The sequence below is a fragment of the Anser anser genome (genome assembly GCF_964211835.1).
Source record: "Anser anser genome assembly, chromosome: 3".
NCBI classification, from domain to species: Eukaryota; Metazoa; Chordata; class Aves; order Anseriformes; family Anatidae; genus Anser; species Anser anser.
Window position 1 is genome coordinate 10,157,914 of NC_139722.1, and position 22,068 is coordinate 10,179,981.

Sequence of the window (22,068 nt, forward strand, 5' to 3'; positions counted from 1 at the left end):
AGGAACCGAATGACAGAGGTGGGGTTGTCTGTCACGGAGCTAGCAGCTGAGAACCCTTTTTAGTGGAAACAACTGGTGCTTCTAGGCTGCTTCGTCTGACCTTCAGCTAACCTGGGGTGAGACAAAATACCCCTCTGGAAGTGCCTGTTTGCCTCTAGAAGGGACCCTGGCCAACTAGCTCAGCTGCAGACTGTAGGCATCTAAACTTGGGTGAAATGGATCCTGCCCGAGCAGACCTTCTCCCCAAAAGTCGTGCTGGGTCTCCCATAAGCGGAGGAGGCTGCCACCTGCCAGCTGCCAGGAGGCTATTCCAGGCCGGGACCCATGGGCTGGAGCTGTGCCACGGGCATTATTTTGGGCCTCTTCCTGCACATGTGCTTTGGGTCATTTGTTAGCAGACAAGACAGACAGAAAATGTACTGGCAGCGGGTAGGCGAGGAGGCTCATGGCAGCCAGCGCAGTGAAAACAGAGTGGCCATACCATGTCCTAGGTGGGGCTCGTCATTGCCTGTGGGTAAGCAGAGGCCTGTTCCTATCTGCTGTGTGCTCACCTCACAGCAAAGGTACATCTTCACAGGAATCCTTTAAAAATGCAATTCAAACTTGTTATTGCTGCGAGAGCTGTAGGTGAAAGTGTTGAGGCTTTGGACCTGTCCTGAGGGAAATCTGAAGACTGCAGCAAACATCTCAGTTTCAAATGCCCATGGAAAGGCAAAAATCTCAAACAGACAAACAAAAACTACTAACCAAAGCCATAAAATAAAATGTTGACAGGAAAAGATGGAGGTAAGTTTTCATTTGGAGTTTCACATTTTTTTTCTAAAACTATAAAATCATAATTTATTTTTATATTCTAGCTAGAAAAAAAAAAGATATGTCAACAATTGTGACAGCTTTTTCTTCTTTCTTTTTTTTTTTTTTCCATTCAAAAATTTCATTTTGAAAAGCAGAAGTTCATCCAGGAAGACACACCCTTTGGAAGAGAATGATTCAGTTTCAATTGAGTTTAATTTGGGGATGTTAAAATTGCACAGTGAAGCGATTTCCTGGCCTTCTCTGGACCTCGGCTGCCTGGTGGAGCTGCCTCCTCAGAAGGGTGTTATCCCTAACCCCATTTCAGCATGGGGAAGGGAGCCGAGTGTCATCCCCTCAGGACTCACGTGAAGAGCAGGAGGCTCCTGGACCTCCCGCCAGTGGAAAAAAAAAAAAAAAAAGTACATTCTCTGACTGTGAAGCCATTAAATATTTACAGCGCCAAGCTGCAGAGCACGGCAGTGCCACGACGTCGGCCTGCCATGCAGCTGGTGTGCCAGGGTTGGATCTGAAGCCAGGCACGTCGCCTTGGGTGCTGCTGACCCCACCAGTATTCCCACACCAGCCTGATACTGGGGGGACACCCGAAATGCTGGGGGTGGCAAGGGAAGAGGCTGCTTACAAGTCTGGAAGTGGCATCTGGGCGAGGTGATGGCACAAACGGGTGGTGCTTCGGAGCTGCGCCTTGGGAAGCTCTTCTTGCTCTGCAGATCTTCAGGCTCGCCTGGAGGGGGTAGGAAACTCTTGACAGCGTTTTCTCCCTGCTCTTGCACAGAGTTTGTCTTCAGTCCAGGTTCCTTTCAAACCAGGAGTGAAGGATGTCTGAAAAACCAAAAGGGAAGAAACTAGAGGAAAAAAATACGGTTTGCTTCCCTGCGTTCTCGTGGAATAGCATTGCATTTTGGAAAGCCTGGATGATAAATATTTCACAAATAATAAAAGAGAACTGAACCTGCAGCTAGCTAGTGGGATTTTAATGAGGTGAGCTCTCTGATTTACGCTTCAGCATTTACACCCCCAAAATTAAGCACCATTCTGACATCCTTGTGCAAATGGGGGGCTGGAGAGTGGTGCCCCCACCTCTTTCATTCTTCCAGAGGGTTCTTCCTGTTCCTTGATTTTGCAAATGGGAATTTTAGTGTCACCCTGTGTAGCCTAAGAGCTATTTATCATCTGCAATGATGCAACCACATTTCATTAACAAGTTATGCTAAGGGCCCTACCCCTACATAAAATTTTGGGTTTGTAAAATTAAGGTCTTGCCTTTTGGCTATGTGTCCTGGTACAGAAGCTCCAGGCCCAGTGCACACAGTGATTAAACTCTATTTATGCAAAGGAGCACAGGGCACAAATAGCCCTTCATGCCTCCTGTCGCACCAAAATGGATCTTTTCTGATGTGCACATGTGGCTCTAGCTAAAATAAAACCTCTCAGTGCTCCTTGAGAAGTGCAAGGAAAGCAGAGAGAGCGGCGGGGTACTCTGACCACCTCGAATGCCACCAAAGTGAGCTGGAGATGGGCTGGACTGAGGCACCAAACCAAATGACAAGCGTGTGCCCCCAGCCAGGCTGTTCCTGCCCTGCTCCCACGCTGGGACCGCAGAAGTTATGCCCAGCAGAGGACGCAGAGGGAGCCCTTGGCCCGTTATTCCATTTTCATGTGCGTGCAAAGAAACCCAACCCAACCCGTCCCAAAACACTGCCTTAAGCGACCAAATCAACGCGAGGCGCTCCTGGCAGCAGCACCGCCACCCTGCCTTCGCAAACAGGAACGGGAGTTTGGAAATCAGTCAGCGGGGTTTGCTCCAACAGCAGCTGATGGAGGAGCCCCGCTTTGCCTGCCAGCTGCCTCAAGGGCCTACGTGGGGCTGGGGTGAGCCGACGCACCCAGCCACGCAGCAGCACCTCCTGCTGCCCCAGGAGGGGTGGGAGATGCGCTTGGGAATGGGGTTCTCCTGCAATTTGGGATTGTGCGACGAGGAAGGGGGAATCTGGGAGGAAGGCGGGTGAAAAAATAGGTTGGGTGGTGTGATTGGAGTGGTGGTGGTGAGAGAAAGTCAGGGCCCCGCCACACAGCCTGCGTGTTCAGGGGTTACCTTGGGGTGCGTTGAGTGAAGGCCCTTCAGGAGTGCCCTCCAGGGTGGCAACACCTGGTTGCTTCATCCAAAAGCCTCATTAAAAAAAACACTTGAGACCACTCCTGGATGTGAGCTGCAGCAATAGGTGCAGAGAATAAGGGGAGTCCCTTCAAAAGCTTGTGCTCGAGGCAAGGTAAAACACTTTGGTAGATGCAGCCAGGTTTCCTCTGCTGACGCTGGTGGGGAGGCCCACATGGGTACAGACCTGCAGAGTTGGGTTTTGGCTTTGTAAACTGGATGAGAAAGATAATATTCTGATGATTGAAAGTACCTGTTACAGATAACACCAACAGAGTGCCACCAGGAGAGAGAGACAGCTAGAAAAAGCAAAACGCATGCACTTCCATCACCGGGTTCCCCTGCTTCTCACCACTGCTTTTATGACTAAAAAGCCATGGGTGCTTCTTTGGGGGTTTGCTCATCTGCTGCAGCAACCACTAGTTCCTTATTTATCTGCCTGGCTTGAATGAACACCGCTGTTGCAACCTGCCTGGGGACAGCTTACTCATGAGCATGGTGATGTGGGACAATTTGTCCTGAGCAGATTTGCAGCCCAGAGGCTCTGTGTCCAGCTTGTAAAAGCAGAGCCTCTGGGGAAGCCACAGAGTGGCTGCAATGTTACTGCAGCAGTAATGGTCAGGGGATGCAACCAACATAAGATTTATAGGGAAGGACTGTATTTTTAATAGTCCCACTGACGTAACTGGAGAAGAAAAATGGATCTGGTTCTGAGCACTCGATCCATTCTTCAGGTCTCGCTACTCTGAGAAAAGTCATATACAAAAGTGAGTAACAGACCCCAAGACCTTCATCCTTCCCTTCTCTTCCATTCCCCATCCCTTCCCTTCCCTACAGCAGGGCTGGAAGAGGCACAATCACAGAATGCTCTGGAAGGAAGAGGCCTTAAAGATCATCTGGTTCCATGGGCAGGGATGCCACCCACTGGATCAGGATGTCCAAAGCCCCAGCATCCAGCCTGGCCTTGAACACCCCCAGGGATGGGGCATCCACAGCTTCTCTGGACAACCTGTGCCAGTGCCTCACCACCCTCACAGTAAAGAATTTCTTCCCTACATGTAATCTAAACCTACCCTCTTTTGGTTTAAAACTATTACTCCTTGTCCTATTCCTACACTCCCTGACAAGAGTCTCTCTTCTGCTCTCACAATCATTTACTGCTTGGCTAGTAAGACATTTCCAGCCCCGGGAGACTGAAGTTCATTTCTCCCCTCTGCCTCATTTTAACCTAATTCAGTATGCTAAAAAGTGTTCTGGAATTTGATGTTTCCCATAAACATAAACATCTCCTAACAATTTCATGTCTTTGTATGCACAGAAAAAGTAAATATTCATTAGGCCGTGGAGTGCATGCAAATGAGTTTGTCTCTATGAAACAGACGTGATGGTATGTATCTGATTGTAGTCCCCTCTAAGACAATGAAAGAAGGTGTATTTTACACTAGCTGTCCCCTGAAGCAGGGTTCATAGCAGGTCTCTCTGCTCCCAAGCAGTCCTTACCGTTCATACCCTCTTTCTTTCCCTCTGTCCCGGTGAATAGGAAACCAAGCATCTTTCAGAGGAGAAATTTCTGTATCCCTGTCCAGAGTCTGTGCTGTCTGGACACTTAGGGCATCTACCCCTTAGGAAGGAGACTCAGGTTGCTCTCCACAAGGAAAGCATGGCTGTGCACATTTTCCCAGGAGCTCCTAACCACTGACCTGGTACCTAAACCAGGGGTCTTGTCTCATCCTCCCCAGCCTTGCTTTAGGTAAGGTTTCATCCTTCTCAGCACAGGAATAGGCCGAGGCTTTTCTGGACGTGCCCAAAAGCCGGTGCTTAAATCTGTGACATTTAGTTTTCTTGATCTGCAGACCTCGGGGTGGATGTCTCACGTCTCTGTACAATGAGAATAAACCTGCTGACAGTGGACCTGGTTCTTTGTAACCACGCTAAAATTCAGAGAGGTAGACATTAGCTCACCGAGGCTGTGAGCCATGGATAAAAATCACTGTCTGGGGGATCTAAAAGCCAGTGGCTGAGGGGTCTGCAGACATCAGATGTGCCAGGATTAGGCAACTGATAGGTTTTCAAAGGCTGAACTCTGAAGTTGCATCTTTCGTATGGTATTTGGGAAGCCCAAGAGTCACTTAACACTTTTTGTGCATCATAGTCAACTAAGACTCTCATGTTTATCTATCTATCTATCTATCTATCTATCTATCTATCCATTTATCTATCTATCTGCTGCACTGTCTCCATTTCCCCAGAAAGAAAATCCATCTGTGTAGGGCTGTGCTTTTGGGATTGTGCATCAGATTTTCCTGCCCAAGGACAACACATGCATTACATCAGTTTGTTTTTTCTATCTGATTCGGGGGCTTTTTCACTCCTTTCAGTATGCAAATTGTTCCATTCTTTTAAAGGCTGTTCCGCCTATGGTCTGAGCAGCTCAGGAAGTCTCCTGTGAAACCCTGTGAACTGAATGCAAAGTGTGGCCACTTTTCCCTTGAATATCACTTCCTTTGATTTGATAGGGTTTCTAACACAATTCCTGTAATAAGAAAGAGATTTGCCTTCACATAATGACAACCCAAAGGAAGCGATTACAGGAACAACCAAAAGGAAAGCGTGCTCCGTGCTCTGCTTTGGACACCCTGGGATTTCCAGCAATAAGCCACAAAATGCCCGGTGCCTGGGGACTGGCGATAAGAGGGGCTGGCAGGGTCCGTGGGCATTGGAGGTGATGCCTTGCTGGGGATGGCCGGGTCTTCTCACGGGACCTGCCTTCTTGCCTTCTCTTGTCCAGCATGTGTTAAACATGAACTGGTACACTGAGTCCTGGCTACTCCCTTTCTGACACCAGCTTGACTCCTCTGCAAAATAAATAAAGCAAATGGGCAGAAGCTTTAAGAGAACCTGAAACCTGCGACGGCTCTTAAAGAAAATCTCCATGGATATTTTGATCTTAAAGGGATTACGATGGGGCTTTTGTATCTCAAGCAATTATTTGGCATCAGCTTCGCTAAGTCATAGAGGAGGAATGGGCATTTAATTTAATTTAAGTGTTTGGTAGTAAATTCAAGAACAAAGGACAGATCTGTATCTCTGTTCCCAGATTTTCCTTGGTGTTGACATATTTCTCCCTTACAGAGACAGGGAAAAGCCAGAGTCCAGCCCCATGCAATCCACATGGACAGACACAATACTTGTGTGATTTGTAGCATTATGCAATTAAATGGCAAGGAAAGACTTACTGGATATTACAATTGTTTGTTCGCTCCTATAGCCAACCTTCACCTTCCCACAGAAACAGCTAACAGTGGAGAACCAAACAGGTTTTCAAGCATTTCCCTGCCCATCAGGATAAAAGTGCTAGGTTTAGAGGTTAGATTAAAAGAGTCAGGAAATTGCCTCAATAAAATGAAATTTCTGTTGATACTGAAACCTTTCAGAAAGGTTTCCTGCGTTCTGCCAGTTTTCTCCCTAATCTGAGTAACTCCTCTTCCACCAGGGTTTAAAAGAGAAAGGTCAGGCTGAGACTGATGCAGTTTCTCCAGAAGCTGACAAAACCCACGGCTTCACGGCCGGACTTGGGGCACGTGTTGACCTCTGGCAAGCACTGAGCGGGCGATGGGGAGCACCCAACAGCCAGGGAGCACCAGCATGTCCCTGTGATAGCAGTGTCACCTGCACCATGTCCTGGGGGCTGCGGTGCTGTTTGGTGACACCTCCAACTTGCAAGCTGTGGTGGGGAAGCCAGTGCAGAAGAGTTTTCTCCTTTTGGCTGCTGCTTGCTGCCCCACATCCCACATCATAGCTTCGCCACGCTAACACGGGGCCGTGTTTTTATTGGAATAATCCCAGGACTTGGTGCCTTGGCAGCAGCCCCATCCACTTCCCCCATCCCTCGCATCCCAGTTTCGGAGCATAGGGCTGGGCTGCTGCTGGTGGCACTGGTATGTGGAAAGAGTCTGCACATCGGTTGTCCTGTTATTCCTTGTGCCTACATCAAGAGTGCTTTTGTCCCTGTGTTGACTTTTATCCCTTTCAGCTGCAGGAGGACATCTGGACTCGTGCTACCCCTTGCTAATGGCAAGGAGCTCCTTCCCCATGGCCACAGGATGTCTGACCCTTTGCCAAAAACTTCTCCCAGGCCTGATTGTGGATGTAGTTACACACAGCCTCAACAAACACCAGCAGTAGAATGGCAGGACTGAAAAAAGCATGGGATGCCACTGACTCTTGTGTGAAAAGACCTTTGCATGGGCAGCATCACCCTCGTAGGTCTGATCACATGCGTGTCCTGACCTGAGCTGGGCCAGATTTTGAATTCATTATGAGCTAATCAAGCAGGAGACATTGAGAGCTTTTTCAGGGTGCCTTCTGAAGCACTGTGGCTTTGGTCTGTCAATCTTGAAAGCCTCTGGATTCAGCTGCTGAAGCTCTGGGATGGGACCCGCAGTGGTAGATCAGCCGCTGAGATCCACGCAGCTGTGCTCAGCTATGCACCAGCCAGCAACGCGGAGGTGAGACAGAGGTTTGCACCGCCGGTTTCTGGAAATTGAACTTGCCTGGCCTTAAGATCCCTCTGTAAAGGGCTGGGCATCTCTCCTCCTGGCAGACACTTTGCTCTCGCGTGGTGGGAAAGGAGGACAATATCAAGCCCATCTTTTCCTTTCAGAAAAGCCATGTGAATGAGTTCCCCTAGAGAAGACAGGAGGTTAAAAATAACCCTGTGAACAGCAGTGACTAATGGGCTCATCCACGCGGGCTGCCTCCCCCTCCACTGCTGTCTCCTGTGCATATCTGCGGTCCGTGACCTCGGGGGGCTGCAAAGTGGGTGACAGATTTGCATTCACTTGGGGAACATCCGTTATCAGCTATGTGCCAGGTTTTAAGCTCTTCATTGCAGTGACTTCAGAACTGCTGTGATCTGGTGGGAAAGTTGTATGGATCTAGCAAACATCCTGCTCAAGGGCCATGGTGACTGTTAGCTTATAATGCTGTCTGGTCCCGTGAAGGAATTCAGTCCCACAAAAGAGAGGCAATGGCTAATGATTAATTTGTGGGGGCAAAAGAAAAGAAAGCTCCACATCTCAGCCTCTATCCAGGAGGGTCTGACAGCCTTGTAAGGCTCATGAGTGGGGTAAAAAGGTGCAGATTGCTCCAGGCTCCCTTTCAGCCTCCAGCAATGCTGTTTAACCTCTTCTTGGCATGGGCTATGCTACTCCCAGCGTTTCTCTGCCAGCCTGGAACATGCCCAGGACAGCTACTGGTGCTCATGGACAGGTCTTGGCATTTAAAACCAGCATTACCAATGAGACGTGTTGAAACCCGGGACGTTGAGAAGGTTGCAACATTCTTGTGGAGGAAAAGAACAAGAGGAGATGGGCTGGAAAATGACCTAATGGTAGTCTATTAATATTGACAGGAGCAGCCCATACCTGGTAACAGGCAGCTTCTGAGCCTGCCTTAGACCCTGTTTGGGGAACAGATGTCATTTTAGATCATGAGGTAGGCGCAAGAGTGTTCGGGAGTTTATTAAGAAGCATCTTACAACCTTACTCACAGATGAGCCCCTGCAGGACACCCAGCCTCGAGACCAGCTGGCACAGGAGGACTGTGCCATTGCAGGAGGGGTCTGTGGTGTGGGTTGGCTCACAGACATGGGGACCCCATGGGGTCAGGGCCAGATTCATGCCAGGGACCAACAACCACCTCAGCAGAGTAGCCAAAGTCCTTCTGGTGCCCATCCCTTTGGGCCTGTGTGGTGGCCTTGACCATAAGATTGTTGCCCGAGGGTCTGACCCAGACTCTGGGACAGCAGCTTTATTGGGCCGTTTGCTGGAAGTTGCAACATGTGGTGAGTGTACAGCAGTTCTCATAAATGCCTTTTTTCTCGTTATGCCGCACAAACTTTTTACGTTGACTCAGTCCCAAGGAAGATGTTTTCTAAAAAAAAAAAAAAGAAAATATTGTTCAGCTACACATGACTTCCCAAAGGATGTTAATAAAAAATAAATGTGCTGAGCATGACAAAAGATGACTGGCAAGGACACGTGGAAGATGGTAAAACCATTTAGTGGCACGTGAGCTCTGAAGGAACGATCTGCTTCTCATTACACAGCCTATTTCCCATAAATCTCAGCTTGAAGCATTTACTTCAGTGAGTGCCAACCAGGCTTGAGTGTGTTGGTTTTTTTTTTGTTTTTTTTTTTTCTGTCCAGTTTTGAGCAGCATGTGACCAGCAGGCCCTGCCTCGCTGATAAATGTGCAGAGGGCTCAGTGCTGGTGCTTCGTACCGGAGGAACTGACTTTTATGGAGCTGCTCCCAATTTACCCCTTTGGAAGCTCCGACATGTGAGTGCAGATTGGCAAGTTATCACGCAGCACCTCAGCGGCAGCAAGCGCCCAAGTGTGATGTGAGCCTCTGGCAGCAGGGGTTAGGCTTGACATCATTTAGCTTGCAGTGAGAGAGGATACAGCTCCGCCGAGTTGCCTCATATCTCCTGCAGGCAGAAATGGCAATGCAGTCATCACAGCGCCCACTGCGCATGGGAGCAAACTTGTCTGGCCTTCTGGCAGAATATGCCTCGATTCCTTGGGATGTTCTCCGTGCACGTTGCATCGCCCTTGGCTATTTTAGGATGTTGTCTCCACTTGCATCCAGCAATGCCAGGCCCATCCACGCTGCATGTCCTGCCAAGCCACACCATGTGCTGGAGCCTTACCCTGGTCAGTGCTCACCAGCGTCTCGTGGCTACTTAGTTTTGTCATCAAATCCTGCCTGCTGGTCTCCAACATTGCAGCTGGAAAGAGCTGGTTGGCATGTGGGGTGGGATGTGAGACAGCCACACACCGTTTGGAGGTCACATTGCCTCCTCAGTGTGGGATGGGACTTCCTTAGGTTCACACATTGGTAGTGTACAGGTCTGCACCTCCAAAAGCTGCATCCAGCCCCAGCTGTGACTAAAGAATGGGGTGTCCCTCCTGAAATGGGGTGTCCCTCGTAGCCCTGCAGTAGCAAATGGCAGTTTTAGGAGATGAGACCATATCCACAGATGGAGGAAAGTCACTTTCACTGGCTTTTGAAGTCAGTGAGAAATCAGCACCTGCTGAAGGGCTGTACTGCCCATGGGCTTCACCCATCACTGGGACTCTGTAAAACCTGCTTCCTGATAACTGACCCAGGCCCTAATGACCTCCATACAGTGTCTTGCCGTATGTGGTGTGGTTGTAGGTGACAGAACTGCATCAGCTGCATGGTGGCCCACCAGAGACCTTCCACTTTAGGCAACCTCCCCACCATGTTTCAAGAAACAGCCCTTATTTTTTGATCTGTAACCTATAGAAAAGGTACATTTAGTGCTTCTTTTCACCTAGATCAGCCAGCAGGTACTGCAAGCTTGGGTGAAGAGAGGAAACAGGAGAACTAGCAAGGATGGTGTGGAAGGAGTGGTTAAGCTCCTTGCAAGAGAAGGAATAATTGATAGAGAGAAACACTGAACTTTTGAATGTTACTGGAAATTAATTGTTCAAAGCCTCCAGCAAAATAAAACATGTTAAAATATTGCATGTTTCATGAAGATTTTATACACAGGATTTTTATATACACAGTCCCAAGTGTTTCATAAATTGCATTTATCTCTCCTGTAATCTGGCCTTTTGTTCATGGACTAACTAAGCGAGGTCAGAGAGAAAGAGTGAAAGAGCATTTTTGGCAAAGGGAAGCTTTCAGTATGTCACATTTAGTAGAAGTAATAAGTACACAAAATCCCTGGATCTATAAATGTCTTTGCACAGGGGGGCTAATTTGCATTGCTATTGGATATCTTTCCCTAATTATCTTTTTTCTTTGTTGTTCTTACTTCATTTGCTGTGTAGATGTGTATCAAGGCATTTCCTCTGCCAAGCGGGGAATGGTTGACACAGTTCACTGCAGAGCTGGGGCCCTAGTGCACAGACCAGCCATCGAGACGGCTGCAAGCTCAGTGTCACGCCAGAAGAGACTCATTAGGAAGAGACACCCATCAGGACTTCAGCATCTTTTTCCCCGTCTTTGCACTCACAAAATTTTATGGCCCACGAGATCGCCTGAGCAGAGGCATGCCAGTTGTTATTTGTGAATGCGTGGAAGGAGTTGAAACACAGAATGCTGGAGTCAAAATAATCCTCTTCCTGGTTCCTGAGGCACCCTTTATCTATGAAGTCTTTGCAAATATTGAAGCCTGATCTATGCCAGCAAGGCCAGGCCAGAAAAACCCTCTCTCACATTGAGTCACTTGAGTCACGATACTGTTTTACCGGATCTTTTCAAGGGCTGGCGTATTTTCCCATAAAATAGGAGGAGTAAGTGCCCTAAGACTGGAGGAGAGCAAATGTCACTTCTGTCTTCAGGAAGGACCTGGGGAACTACAGGGCGGTCAGTCTCACCTCGATTCCTGGGAAGGTGTTGGAGCAGCTAATCCTGGAAACTACTTCTAGGCAAATGAAGGACAGGAAAATCATCAGGTGAAGTCAACATGGATTCACCAAGGGGAAGTCATGCTTGACCATCCTGACACACTTCTACGATGTCCAACCCTGATGCAGGAGGGGAGAGCCGTAGACATCGTCTACCTGGACTTCGGTAAGGCCTTTGACACTCTCTCCCATAAGATCTTTGCAGACCAGGTGTTGACATATGGGCTGGATGGGTAGTCAGTGGGGTGGACTGAAAACTGGCTGAATGGAAAAGCTCAGAGGGTGAACAGCTCCATCTGAACATCTGGAAGCACTTCTTTACTGTGGGGGTGATGGGGCACTGGCCCAGAGTGGTCCTGGGGTCTCCCTCCTTGGAGACCTTCAACAGCTGCCTGGAGACGGCCCTGTGCAAGCAGCTGTAGGTGTCCCTGCTCGAGCAGGGGTGTTGGAACAGATGACCGCCAGAGATCCTTTCCAACCTCAGCCATTCTGTGATGCTCTGGTGGCTCACAGCAGGGAAGTCACGTATTGAGGTATTTCAGTGGCCTCAGTTGAAGTTGGTTGCTGTGGAGGGCACTAGCTTTTATCAGCCCAGCTTCAGAGCTGGAGGAAGAGTGAAATATTTCCACAAGACCCAGTGCCTACCGGTCCCTGGGGACAGCCCTCCCTTGCCTTTGAAGCCCAGTTTCACCAGCGTCCATGGGATCTGGGGTCTCCCTTGCTTGCTGTCTGCCTTCTGCTGCCCCTTGCAGCAGCTGTTACAGCACCCATCTCCCTACAGAGTGTTTCTGTGAAGTGAAAGAGGACTGAGGACACAACAGGAGCTGCCGTTTCCTCTTTGTTTTGGCCATTTTGGCTCCCCACCATTTGTGTTACCTGTGCCCTCGTTCCAGATGGAGAAGCTGCCTGTTACCGCAGGCCTCTTCATGCATGGCGCAAGGTTCTGCCTGCCAACTCGCATTCAAATCCTGTGCAGTTTGTCAGTGTACTTGTTTTCTCTGGAGGAAGGTGAGCAATTTGATTAATGCTGAATTTTGGCTTGTAAGAAAGCAGGCTCTCTCGCTAACAGATGAAGATTAATGCAGATCCTTTCCCTTTCTCAAGACTTTATACTTGGCTGGCTTGACTCCTTGCATAGATGCAGTCTGCATGTTTGAACAGGGAACGACTGTTTTTCAGGCAATTTGGCTCCTGCCATGTTGAGATCTCCTTTGTTTTCTGCACCACAGAGATGAATGATATTTCTTACACCCATGCCAGTGCAAGAAGCTCAATAGATGAGGACGCTGGGCAGGCTGGGGCTGATGAGCTGCAGCGACACCGATGCACTGCTCTGTAGCACCCTCCAGCCATCTAAATCGAGAAAAGGAAGAAGCACAAAAATTTACTTTTTCTGAAATACTGAGAGAAATGGCTTAAATCTAGTTGTTTCTCAGCAGAGTCTACCATGTGGTTTAAATGCACTCTCTGCCCCTCTCTGGCCTTAAAATTATGCCCACAGAGACCATCCCAGACTCAGCCATGAGCTAGAGGTGACATCTGGTGCTGTTTAAATGGGAAAAACCTGACCAGGACACCTGGAAGCACTGCTCCAGCCATGTGCATCCCCATCTGGGGCGGGTGGCTCTGCTGCTCTCATCCAGGCTGCCACACATGTTCTTATCTGTTAATCTTGTCTTACCCCAGCATGATGCAGTCGAGACTAAGCATGTGAGATGACCATGAGGTCCTTCCTGGGGGGGACACATTCCCTCTTCCAAGGGGGAGATCCCACAGCCTTTGGGCAACCTGTGCCAGTGCTCGGTCACTCGCACAGCACAGAAGTGCTGCCTGGTGTTCAGAGGCAGCCTCCTGTGCTCCAGTTTGTGCCCATCACCTCTTGTCCTGGCACAGGGCACCCCTGAAAAGAGCCTGTCTCTGTCTTCTTTGCCCCCTCCCTTCAGGTACTGTTAGACATTGATGAGATGCCCCCAGTCTCCTCTTCTCCAGGATGAACAGTGCCAGCTCTCTCAGCCCCTCATCACAGAGGAGGTGCTCCAGTCCCTTCATAAATGTTGTGGGTGGCCCTACACTGGACTATGTCCAGGTCTCTGTTGTACTGGGGAGCCCAGAACTGGACTCGCTACTCCAGGTGTGGCCTCACCAGTGCAGAGTAGAGGGGAAGGATCACCTCTCTTGACCTGCTGGCAATACTTTGACTCATGCAGCCCAGGATACCATTAGCCCATGCGGCAAGGGCACATTGCTGGCCCACGTTCAATTTGGTATCCACCAGAATCCCAAATGAGCTCATCTGGGCTCAGTCCTCTGCTCAGCACATCACCATCAGAGCCTCTGGGTTCAAGAGGGAGATAAGCATTTTGCATTTAAATGTTCAGAGAGAAGTAGCCCTGACGCACACTGGGTGCTAAAAATAAGTACACCACCCTGGCTTGTCAACTGAACACCGCCAGGCTCTCTGTGTAACCCACAAGAGACAGGAACCTCCAGAAGACAATTCAGCTTCCTTAAGAGAAATATAATTTTCTGTTTGTCTCCATTACCTCAATCTCACCTTCTCTACCTTCCAAAGCATTTCTGCAGAATTTAAATTTTGTTCAAGGTAGCATTTAAAGTAAAATATCTGTGCAAATTAGATTAGTTCTGGATCATTAGATCCCTTCTCAATTTCTGAACAAACACTGCCAACCATTTTTAGAAGTGCCAACACGCAATGAACAAACCCCTATTATCCTTGCAGTTGCAGGCTTGTCTTCTGATGAGAGGTAAGCAAGCAGCCAAAGTTACTCTACATCAGTTAATTAACACCATTTCACAGATAATTTACACTAAAGGAAAGCACATCGACAGGTGTGTTAATACCTGGGAATATAATTTCCATTTGGGGAAGGTGGGAACTCTCAGAAGTGGCATAAGCAAAACACCATCAATGCAGCTAAAGCGCAGTGTGTGCTAGGTTTTGGGCCTAAATTGATAGAATAATCAAATTTGGGGCACTGGACTGTTTTTCCAGGTGCCATGTTACACCCACACTCCTTACAGTTCATGATGCCCTCTTACATCCAAAGCCTCAGTAGCTGCTACCTGGGCATGCCCAGCACAAACCAAATGTGCTATATTCTGTAGATGGATTTTCCTCTGTAACGTTATTCTTTTTTAATACATAATTTGTGGATAAACCTCCTTTCACCCCACAGGAGCTACAAGGCTGGCAGACAAGGATCAAGGCTCAAGGTTGTGAATGATGGAGGCCTTCCTGACTCCCCAGGTTTGGAGAGAAATGGGTAAGACAACAGCTGGCTTGGCAGAGCTGTCACCTTGGTGCACTTTGGTATGGTTTTGGGGGATGAAGACAGGGTGACCAACAGCAGGGAAGTCTCTTGGTAAGGCAGTTTGCAATACATCTTCGGGTTTGGATGGTAAAAAAAACATGTCCCAAGAGTGCACAACCTTGCCTGTCTAATTATTTACTGCACTGGGCTGTGCTTCAGGCAGTTTCATATAACACAGCAGCTAAACCAAGGACCAAAACGCCACTACCAGGATCCACAAAGAGACAGCTGCCACCTTGTCACACACCAACGCAGTGCGGTGTTGCCTTTCACAGCCCCAGGGGACACACAAATATTGGCCATGGAGAAGATCACGGGACAGAGGGGTGAGTAAATCTGAGCACTACAAAGAAAACCTGCCAGCCAAGTCCAACTGCAGTAACTAACCAGCAGTTCTTGACATTTACCGTTCTTGGACAAAGCAGCCTTAAATGCTGCATTTAAACTCTGGCTTTGAAAGGCTCCTGCTTAAATCCAGATGCTAACGAAGCCAGCGCAAGTGACACAAAGGCACATGGATGCCTGCCATTTTCCCACGTGGCCCTTTAGCTACTACAAGACCGTGTGAAACCCAGCCTCTCGTTTGCCAGAAATGATCTGGAAGGGACGAATTTACCCAGGACTATTGGCGGAACACTCCTCTAAACTCGAAGCACCCTCCCAAAACCAAGTGAGCAGAAATCCACATTCGACCCCAAAATGGGGGCTGCTGCGGGGACTGGAGCGGGTCCTGTGGCAGCAGCACGGTCCCTGCCGGAGGGCTGCAGAACAATGCTCCTTGCTGCTGGAGACTGAGCCAGTGTCTTTGCAGGCTCTGCTTAGTTCTGGTTTGCCTTTGGCATGGATAACAGTTTGTTACCCTTTGCCTCTAAGCTGGTTTTGGAGCAAGTTTTTTTTTTTTTTCATCTTACTGAGCTCTTTTTAATGAAATACTTTGTTCTTGTTGAACCGGTGCCCTAGCTTGTCTGAAAGCAGTCTGATTTCAGCTATTACTGTGCCCAACTAAGTACAGCAAACGAAGGGAAGGTGGGTAAAGGCACTTCCACGTCGGTGACTTGGCTGTGGTCTCACTGCACCTTCCATCTTCATCTACCACAGCACAAAAACTTCCCGGTGAAAATGAAACACAAGAGTCTAGTGTTGTTTATGAGATTGTTACGAGATCGACGCTGGAGAGTGCCCCATCCTCACAGAGCCGAAACCTCAGCAGCCAGCTGGCCTTTAAATAGAGCATGGAGGAGAAGAGAGAGGCAGGAGCTCTCTGACTTGCATGGCTGTGGGCTTGGGGGAGGCTTGGTCTTTTGTCCGGGGAAGGAAGAGCAGGCTTTCAAGAATAGATCCAGGATCTCATACCACAGAAGTAAATTCAGTGAATGTAAAGTCATTGCTGAGATACAAATGATGAGCCTGGTCTGAAACAGGCCTTTTTTTACTGAATGAAAAGGGGGGAAAAGAAGAAGATGGGCTTTACAAATGCTCAGTAGCAATTTTTTGTTGTTCCCACAAGATTTTAGCACATGACAGCACTCTTCTCCAGCAGTGGAGGAGCACAGATGCAGGGCTCTGCTGGCACAGAAAGGCTTCCGGGGCTGTTTGTCGCTGTGCTCTAGGAGATCTCTCACAGAGCCAGCAGGAACCCTGTGCATGGCAGGACCCATGACTGTTGACTGCTGAAGGTAAATTCACATAAGAAAACTTCCAAGTAAAGGGCTTTCAATGAAATGAACTACCTCAAGGTGTAGGCCAGGGCAGCAAGTTCCTAACACCAGGGGGACATGCCTGGTCCTGGCACCAAACCCACCGATGCCCGTGGTCTTTGAGCAGTGCCGAGACCCCCACCAGCAGATATCCCAGTCTGTGTGATTCACATCATCGCTTCCCAGCAGCCTTTTTTTTATAATATTTACCCTCCTTGGCTAGGGAAACATCTCAGTAAGGTCATGTTTCTGAGCAGCGCATCTGGGAGGTGTGCTGTCCCTGAGCTGCTGACACCACGGGCTGTCCCTAATGCCTCCACGTGGGAAGGAGCAGCGTACACTGACCCAGAGCAGGCAGCAGCCCAACCTCCCCACAGATTACTTTAGTATTTTCAAAACCATTAAGCTTTGGTCAAGCTCAGCCAGTACCCTACTTTGGTAGGAGTAAAATTAAACCAGAATTGCATCCTGCTGGAGATGCCAGTTCACCTATATATGGTTTTTCTGGACCTTGAAAAATGCAAAACCTTGTATGAACACAAGCCCTTGACATTAAAAACAATCCAGTTCACATTTCTCCCACACAGCCAACTTTTTTTTCCCCCAAAAGTATGTAATCCTCAGCATGCTATTACCACAAAATAGGGAAGTTTAGCAGTGGTTAGAGCAAGCTTCCCTGGTTCACTTGCAGCCATCCTGGCTCTGGCCCCCTTGTAGCAGGCAAGATGATTTAAATTAGTCCGAAGAAGACATAAACATCAGTTGGATTTTTTATGAAAGGCTGCATGCATTCCAAGCAACTTTTAAGAGCTCTTCTAACACTAACTTTTAAGAGGAACTTTATCACACTGAGATTAAAGGATTAGAATTTGAAAAGAGTTCCTAGGCAGGCCCAAAAATTTACAAAAAAGGAAGAAACATCTTAGAAGAAGAAGAAAAGATCTATTGTGAACGCAGCAAGGTCTGTTTCTAAAAATTGTACAGGAGAGTTATGCTCTCTACAACCTGATAAGATGCTTCTTCCCCTATCCACTGTGATTTGAGAAACGGAAACCATCCAAAATGAATTTCATCTGGCTGGATTAAATGGGCTCAGCAGGAAGTTCTGTTTTCAGTCGCTTACCGGCAGGGATTACACAGCCTGCGTCTTCTCAGCAGACCCTTTTGCATAAGCTTTGATTACCTTACAGCAGGAGAGCTGCTCGCCCCAGCAGTCGCTCTGCCCAAGGGGCACGGTGCGCTTATAACGCATAATAATGAGCAATTACAGCATCGTGAATCTGTTCTTTATAGCTGAATCTGTACTTTATTGCTGGGATCAGATTAGGTGCCCAGATCCTGCCTAAGTGACAAAGTTTTTGCTAATGAAACTCCAGGTAAATCCTGCAAGTGCCTTGAGAAGCCTTCAGGCAAATTTGACTCTGCTCCTGGCACTTCTCTTCTCCCTCTGGGCCCTGTTCAGCAAAGCGTGTAAGTACAGAAATACATACCCAAAGCAAAGCAGGCAGGTAATGATAGCTCCTAAAACACAGTAGTTATAAGTCTAAGTTTCTGAGGTACTGGTCTTGCCTATGCCCTGGTGAGAAGGTGTCCTGCGAGTGTAGGAGCTGAGCTCTGAAGAGGTGTGAGAGGCACGGATGCTTTTTGACCAGGGAGTTTGCATCAAGAGGACTTCATAAGGGCTTCACTGTGGTCTTGTGGGGTTAAAACATGCTCCTGGCACCTCTCCTGCTTCCAGATCTTTTCTCCTGACCTCTGAGCGATGGAAAAGAAAGCCTCCATTGAGTATGAAGGAAACTTTCAGACAGGAGAGGACTGAATCATCCAGTTGCACCTTCCCACAGTCAGCAGGTAGGTGACTCTCCATGCATGCACAATCCAACACAGCTGGCTGTAGCAGTGCTTACCTCTGCTCAGCCAGTTTCTAGTCAGGAACTTGCACATCTAGACCGTCCCTGGTGCTTGCAATCTACACCTTGTCCAACCTGCTGCTAAAGTTCTCCAGTGGAAGAGGTTCAGGAACTCCCCAGGCAGCTCCTCCTACCGCTCTGCTGCTTTACTGTTAGAAAGATTTTCCTAATGTCTCATCTAAATGTTGTTTTGTGGCAACTTCAATCAAGTATGTTTTGCCTGGTGCCACCAGACGGACAGAAAAAACTGCTTGCTGTCCTCCCCGTCACATTCAGAGAGCCTGCTGCCGGCTCCTCTCGGCTCCGTCCTCTCCTCTCCAGGGTAACCTGTTTACCATTCCCCCGACTCAAATTCCTTAAGCCTATGTCATGGTTGCCCTTTCTGGACAGTAGCCAGCCTTTCTTAAATTGGATTTAGCACACAAGCCCTAACCTCATCAGCCGCTGGCTTCCTACTGATGCAACCTGTTTCATTTTCTATCTAACGTCATCTCATGTTTGGGGGTGTAGTTTGTTTTTTGGGTTGCTGCTTTGCTGCTGACTTTGCTGCCCATTTCGTCCCATGTTAGTGTGTTACTGAATTTAATTGACTGTACTTTTCCCCTGACTTACAGATTGCTCTGAGTCCTGCTGCAGCCCTCAAGCAGGATTGCTAACCTCCCTCCTGGGGCTTCATCACTTCACAAATGGAAGTGTGTCCTCTACTCCGTTGTCTGAAGTGGCAGTGAAAAAAATATTGACTAAAATCTCTGCAAACTTTGCAAAGAAAAATTAATTAGAGAGAGAACTATTGACAGCTTGCCTTTGGGTGCCATTTCTCAAGCAGTTCAGCACCCACCTCGCCATGATTTAATCTTTCCCTCTTTCTTAGTGTCTAAGTACATCACCCAGCAGTGGCAAAAGCATTTTTTGAAGTCAAAATGCAGCATACCAGCTACACCTTTTCTGCTCATTGGGCCAGTTATCCTGTTAAAGAAAGGAGTCACACTGAAGTCACATGATTTGTTTTGGAAAAATCTACTTTGGATATATTTGTGTTTATTCTTCAGATGTTTATGAATAATTCACGACAGAATCTTTCTGGGTACTACAACAAGCCCGGCTGGTCTGTAATTCTCTCGGTCCACGTCCTTCACCATTTCCTCCTTGTTTGTTCTTTTTCAGCCTGCTGGGATCTCCTCTTCTACCGTCGTTGCGCACTCCAAGATAATTGCTAGCATTTCAAGGATTGCTTCAGCTGGTCCCTCTCGCACCCTAGGGTGAATGTCATCCGTCCCTCCTGGCTTATCTAATTTCTCTAATTTATGCCTTACATTTAAAACATTATCTAAACATTCCAACGCTGAGAAAATTACGAGAAAATGCCAAATAGCAGTTATTGCGTATTGATTTATCAGCCTGCTGACTCAGAAGTAATGGAGCTTTTATGTCCCATTACTTTCAAAGATACTTTCAAGTGGAGAGAGACGTTAGATTTATTAGGTCTAATGTTAATAGTGTGTTTATAACCCCTTTTTGAAAACAACATTTTTGCTACAAAGAAATAATGGAAGATCAAGTTTGAATTTCCTTCTTATATAGCTGTGACTTTTTCAAAGGATATTCTTTACCTTTCATAAGGCCAAAATCTTCAGTATTTTTGCTTTAAAATCCAACTAGTTTTTTAACCCAATGGTAATGGGAGTTCATAATTTTGTTTCTTTCTCAAATCGCTCAAACTGTTGCCATGGAAATAATTCTATATGGAGATGGGTCAAAAGAAAATAATCTCTCAGAGAAGATTGCTACTTGAAAAGCACATAAATTATAATAATTTAATCAAAAGCATAAAGTAGTCAATCTAAAAACCTATGCGAGTATAATAATTCAATTCAACTGCCTGATCTTTCTCTCCTATGCATATCTTCTACACTATTGTTAAAAATCCATTACTAATTAATCTGCTAATACGGTTTTCCAGGACACAGCCCAGTTGGCCACTGAAAGTATTCTGCAAAGGAGATGAGAAAGGATTGCTGTTAGATAAAATAAAGAACGTTGTTCTCACACTTGCTTGTCACTTCGAGATAAATGTGATTTCTCTTGGATATAGAATCCTTTATCTTCCCCCCTTCTGCCCTGCTGTATTGCTGTGGGAAGGCTTGCTACACATAATCCCTGTCTCAGATGTGGCTTCACATCCATTGTGAGAATTTTATCTCCAGGAACCTGGTCCCAAGCACAGCGAAGGAAAACAAAACAAAACAAAATGAATCTTTGGAAATAAAATATTGCTTTTATGAGGCTAGAAGTGTTTGTAGATACTTGTTGAATGGTAATCAATTTTACTATGGTAGCTTTTCATGTTAAAGTAAGGAAATCCCACATTAATATCACCAAGAAAAGACCTGATCATTTTAGGGAAAAACAAGCCCACTCCAGAAGTTCTGATTTACCTTACTTTTGCTCCTCTCACTCACGCTCTTGTGAACACATGAGGTGTACCTGCCACATGCCTGTGAGCTGTGTTAATGGACATTTTCCCCGGGCCTTCTCCTGAGGCATCCCATTGTCCTTCTCATCACCCAGCTCACTATCTATCCTCTGCACATTGTTTTTTTTTTTTTTTCCTAGGCCCAGCTACATTTTTATTCAGTGCCCTTCACCCAAGGCTGTTCAAGGTGTTATGTTTGAAATGAGCAGCAATAAGGCATCGGCAAACATTCTTTCCATCTCAAAGACAGCTGAAACAAGATGGATTTGTTGTGTGATTTGTTCCTGGCTATTGAGGCTCCTCTGCTGGAAATGGGGAAAAAAATTGCAAAGCACTGAATTCCAACACTATCCTTCAATTCATGGAGAAGTGAATTCATGCCATGTCACTTCAGATTCTGGGGTGACCCATGAGCATGCGAGAAGGATTTTTGCCTAAAAGCTTTGGAGAAAGGTGAAAGGAGAATAAAAAGGAGAATAAAAGTTACAAAATACAGAAGGATAAAAATGGTAAAAATAAAACCAAGTGTTTTAGGACAGCAGGATTAATAAAAAAGATCTGAATGTTTATGATTGATGTCACTAATAGAGAAATGACTTTTACTTGCAGGAATGATATCGGGGGTAATATAAACTAAAATAATGGAATAGCAGGGTTATTAGGCCATTGTTTATCTGGCTTTAAAGCTGAGAAGGACAGGCTTTTACCTAAACTGGTGATAAAGCTTACATATATAGAGAGAAGCAGGAAAATAGGAAGTCTGTAAGATAAATCCTAAAATATCTCCCGGCTCTCGGTATCGACAAGGCACTCAGAGCAGACAACATCCGTCCGGAGGTGCAGAGGGAAGTGGGGGCGGGACGGGGGAGGTCTGGCACGGTTTTTTCCAAGGTCATGCATTGCCGGAGATTCCCCTGAGCCGGGGACGAACTGGGTAAACACAGTCCGAGCAAACAGCTGCCAAGCCTGCTCAGCTGCGGCTGTGTAGAAAATCTCAAAGCTTACAGGAATACACTGGGAAGAGCTGGAGAAGCAAGGTTCTTTGGCACAAGAAGGCAGATCGAGCCATTATGAAACCTGCTCTGTCAGCTCCCCACCCCAATTAATGGTGTGGGGAACATCAGGAGATCATTCTCCTCTTAGGGAACACCAGGAGATATTCCACCCTCCCGTGGAGGTGCCTAAATTTGATAGCATGAATATTGAATACCTCTTTGCGTTTCCTTCCTGCACCTATTGGTGG

At 47.3% G+C, this 22,068-nt stretch overlaps 1 protein-coding gene across 2 annotated transcripts; it reads left to right on the plus strand.

Annotated features, from left to right (window-relative positions):
• The first annotated feature begins 2,356 nt into the window (after positions 1-2,356).
• On the plus strand, positions 2,357-21,007 carry LOC310897334 (uncharacterized protein). Of its 2 annotated transcripts, XM_083830804.1 has the most exons (7): positions 2,357-2,685; positions 7,002-7,476; positions 9,178-9,310; positions 10,835-11,579; positions 14,611-14,697; positions 18,181-18,293; positions 19,517-21,007. In XM_083830804.1, the coding sequence occupies exons 4-7, from the start codon at positions 11,524-11,526 to the stop codon at positions 19,567-19,569; spliced, it is 309 nt and encodes a 102-aa protein (XP_083686930.1). In that variant the 5' UTR covers positions 2,357-2,685; positions 7,002-7,476; positions 9,178-9,310; positions 10,835-11,523; the 3' UTR covers positions 19,570-21,007. The 2 variants fall into 2 exon arrangements, 1 of the variants encoding a protein (XP_083686930.1); XR_014582227.1 differs by lacking the exons at positions 2,357-2,685; positions 7,002-7,476; positions 9,178-9,310 and having other exon boundaries at positions 9,742-11,579; positions 18,967-21,007.
• The last annotated feature ends 1,061 nt before the right edge of the window (positions 21,008-22,068 follow it).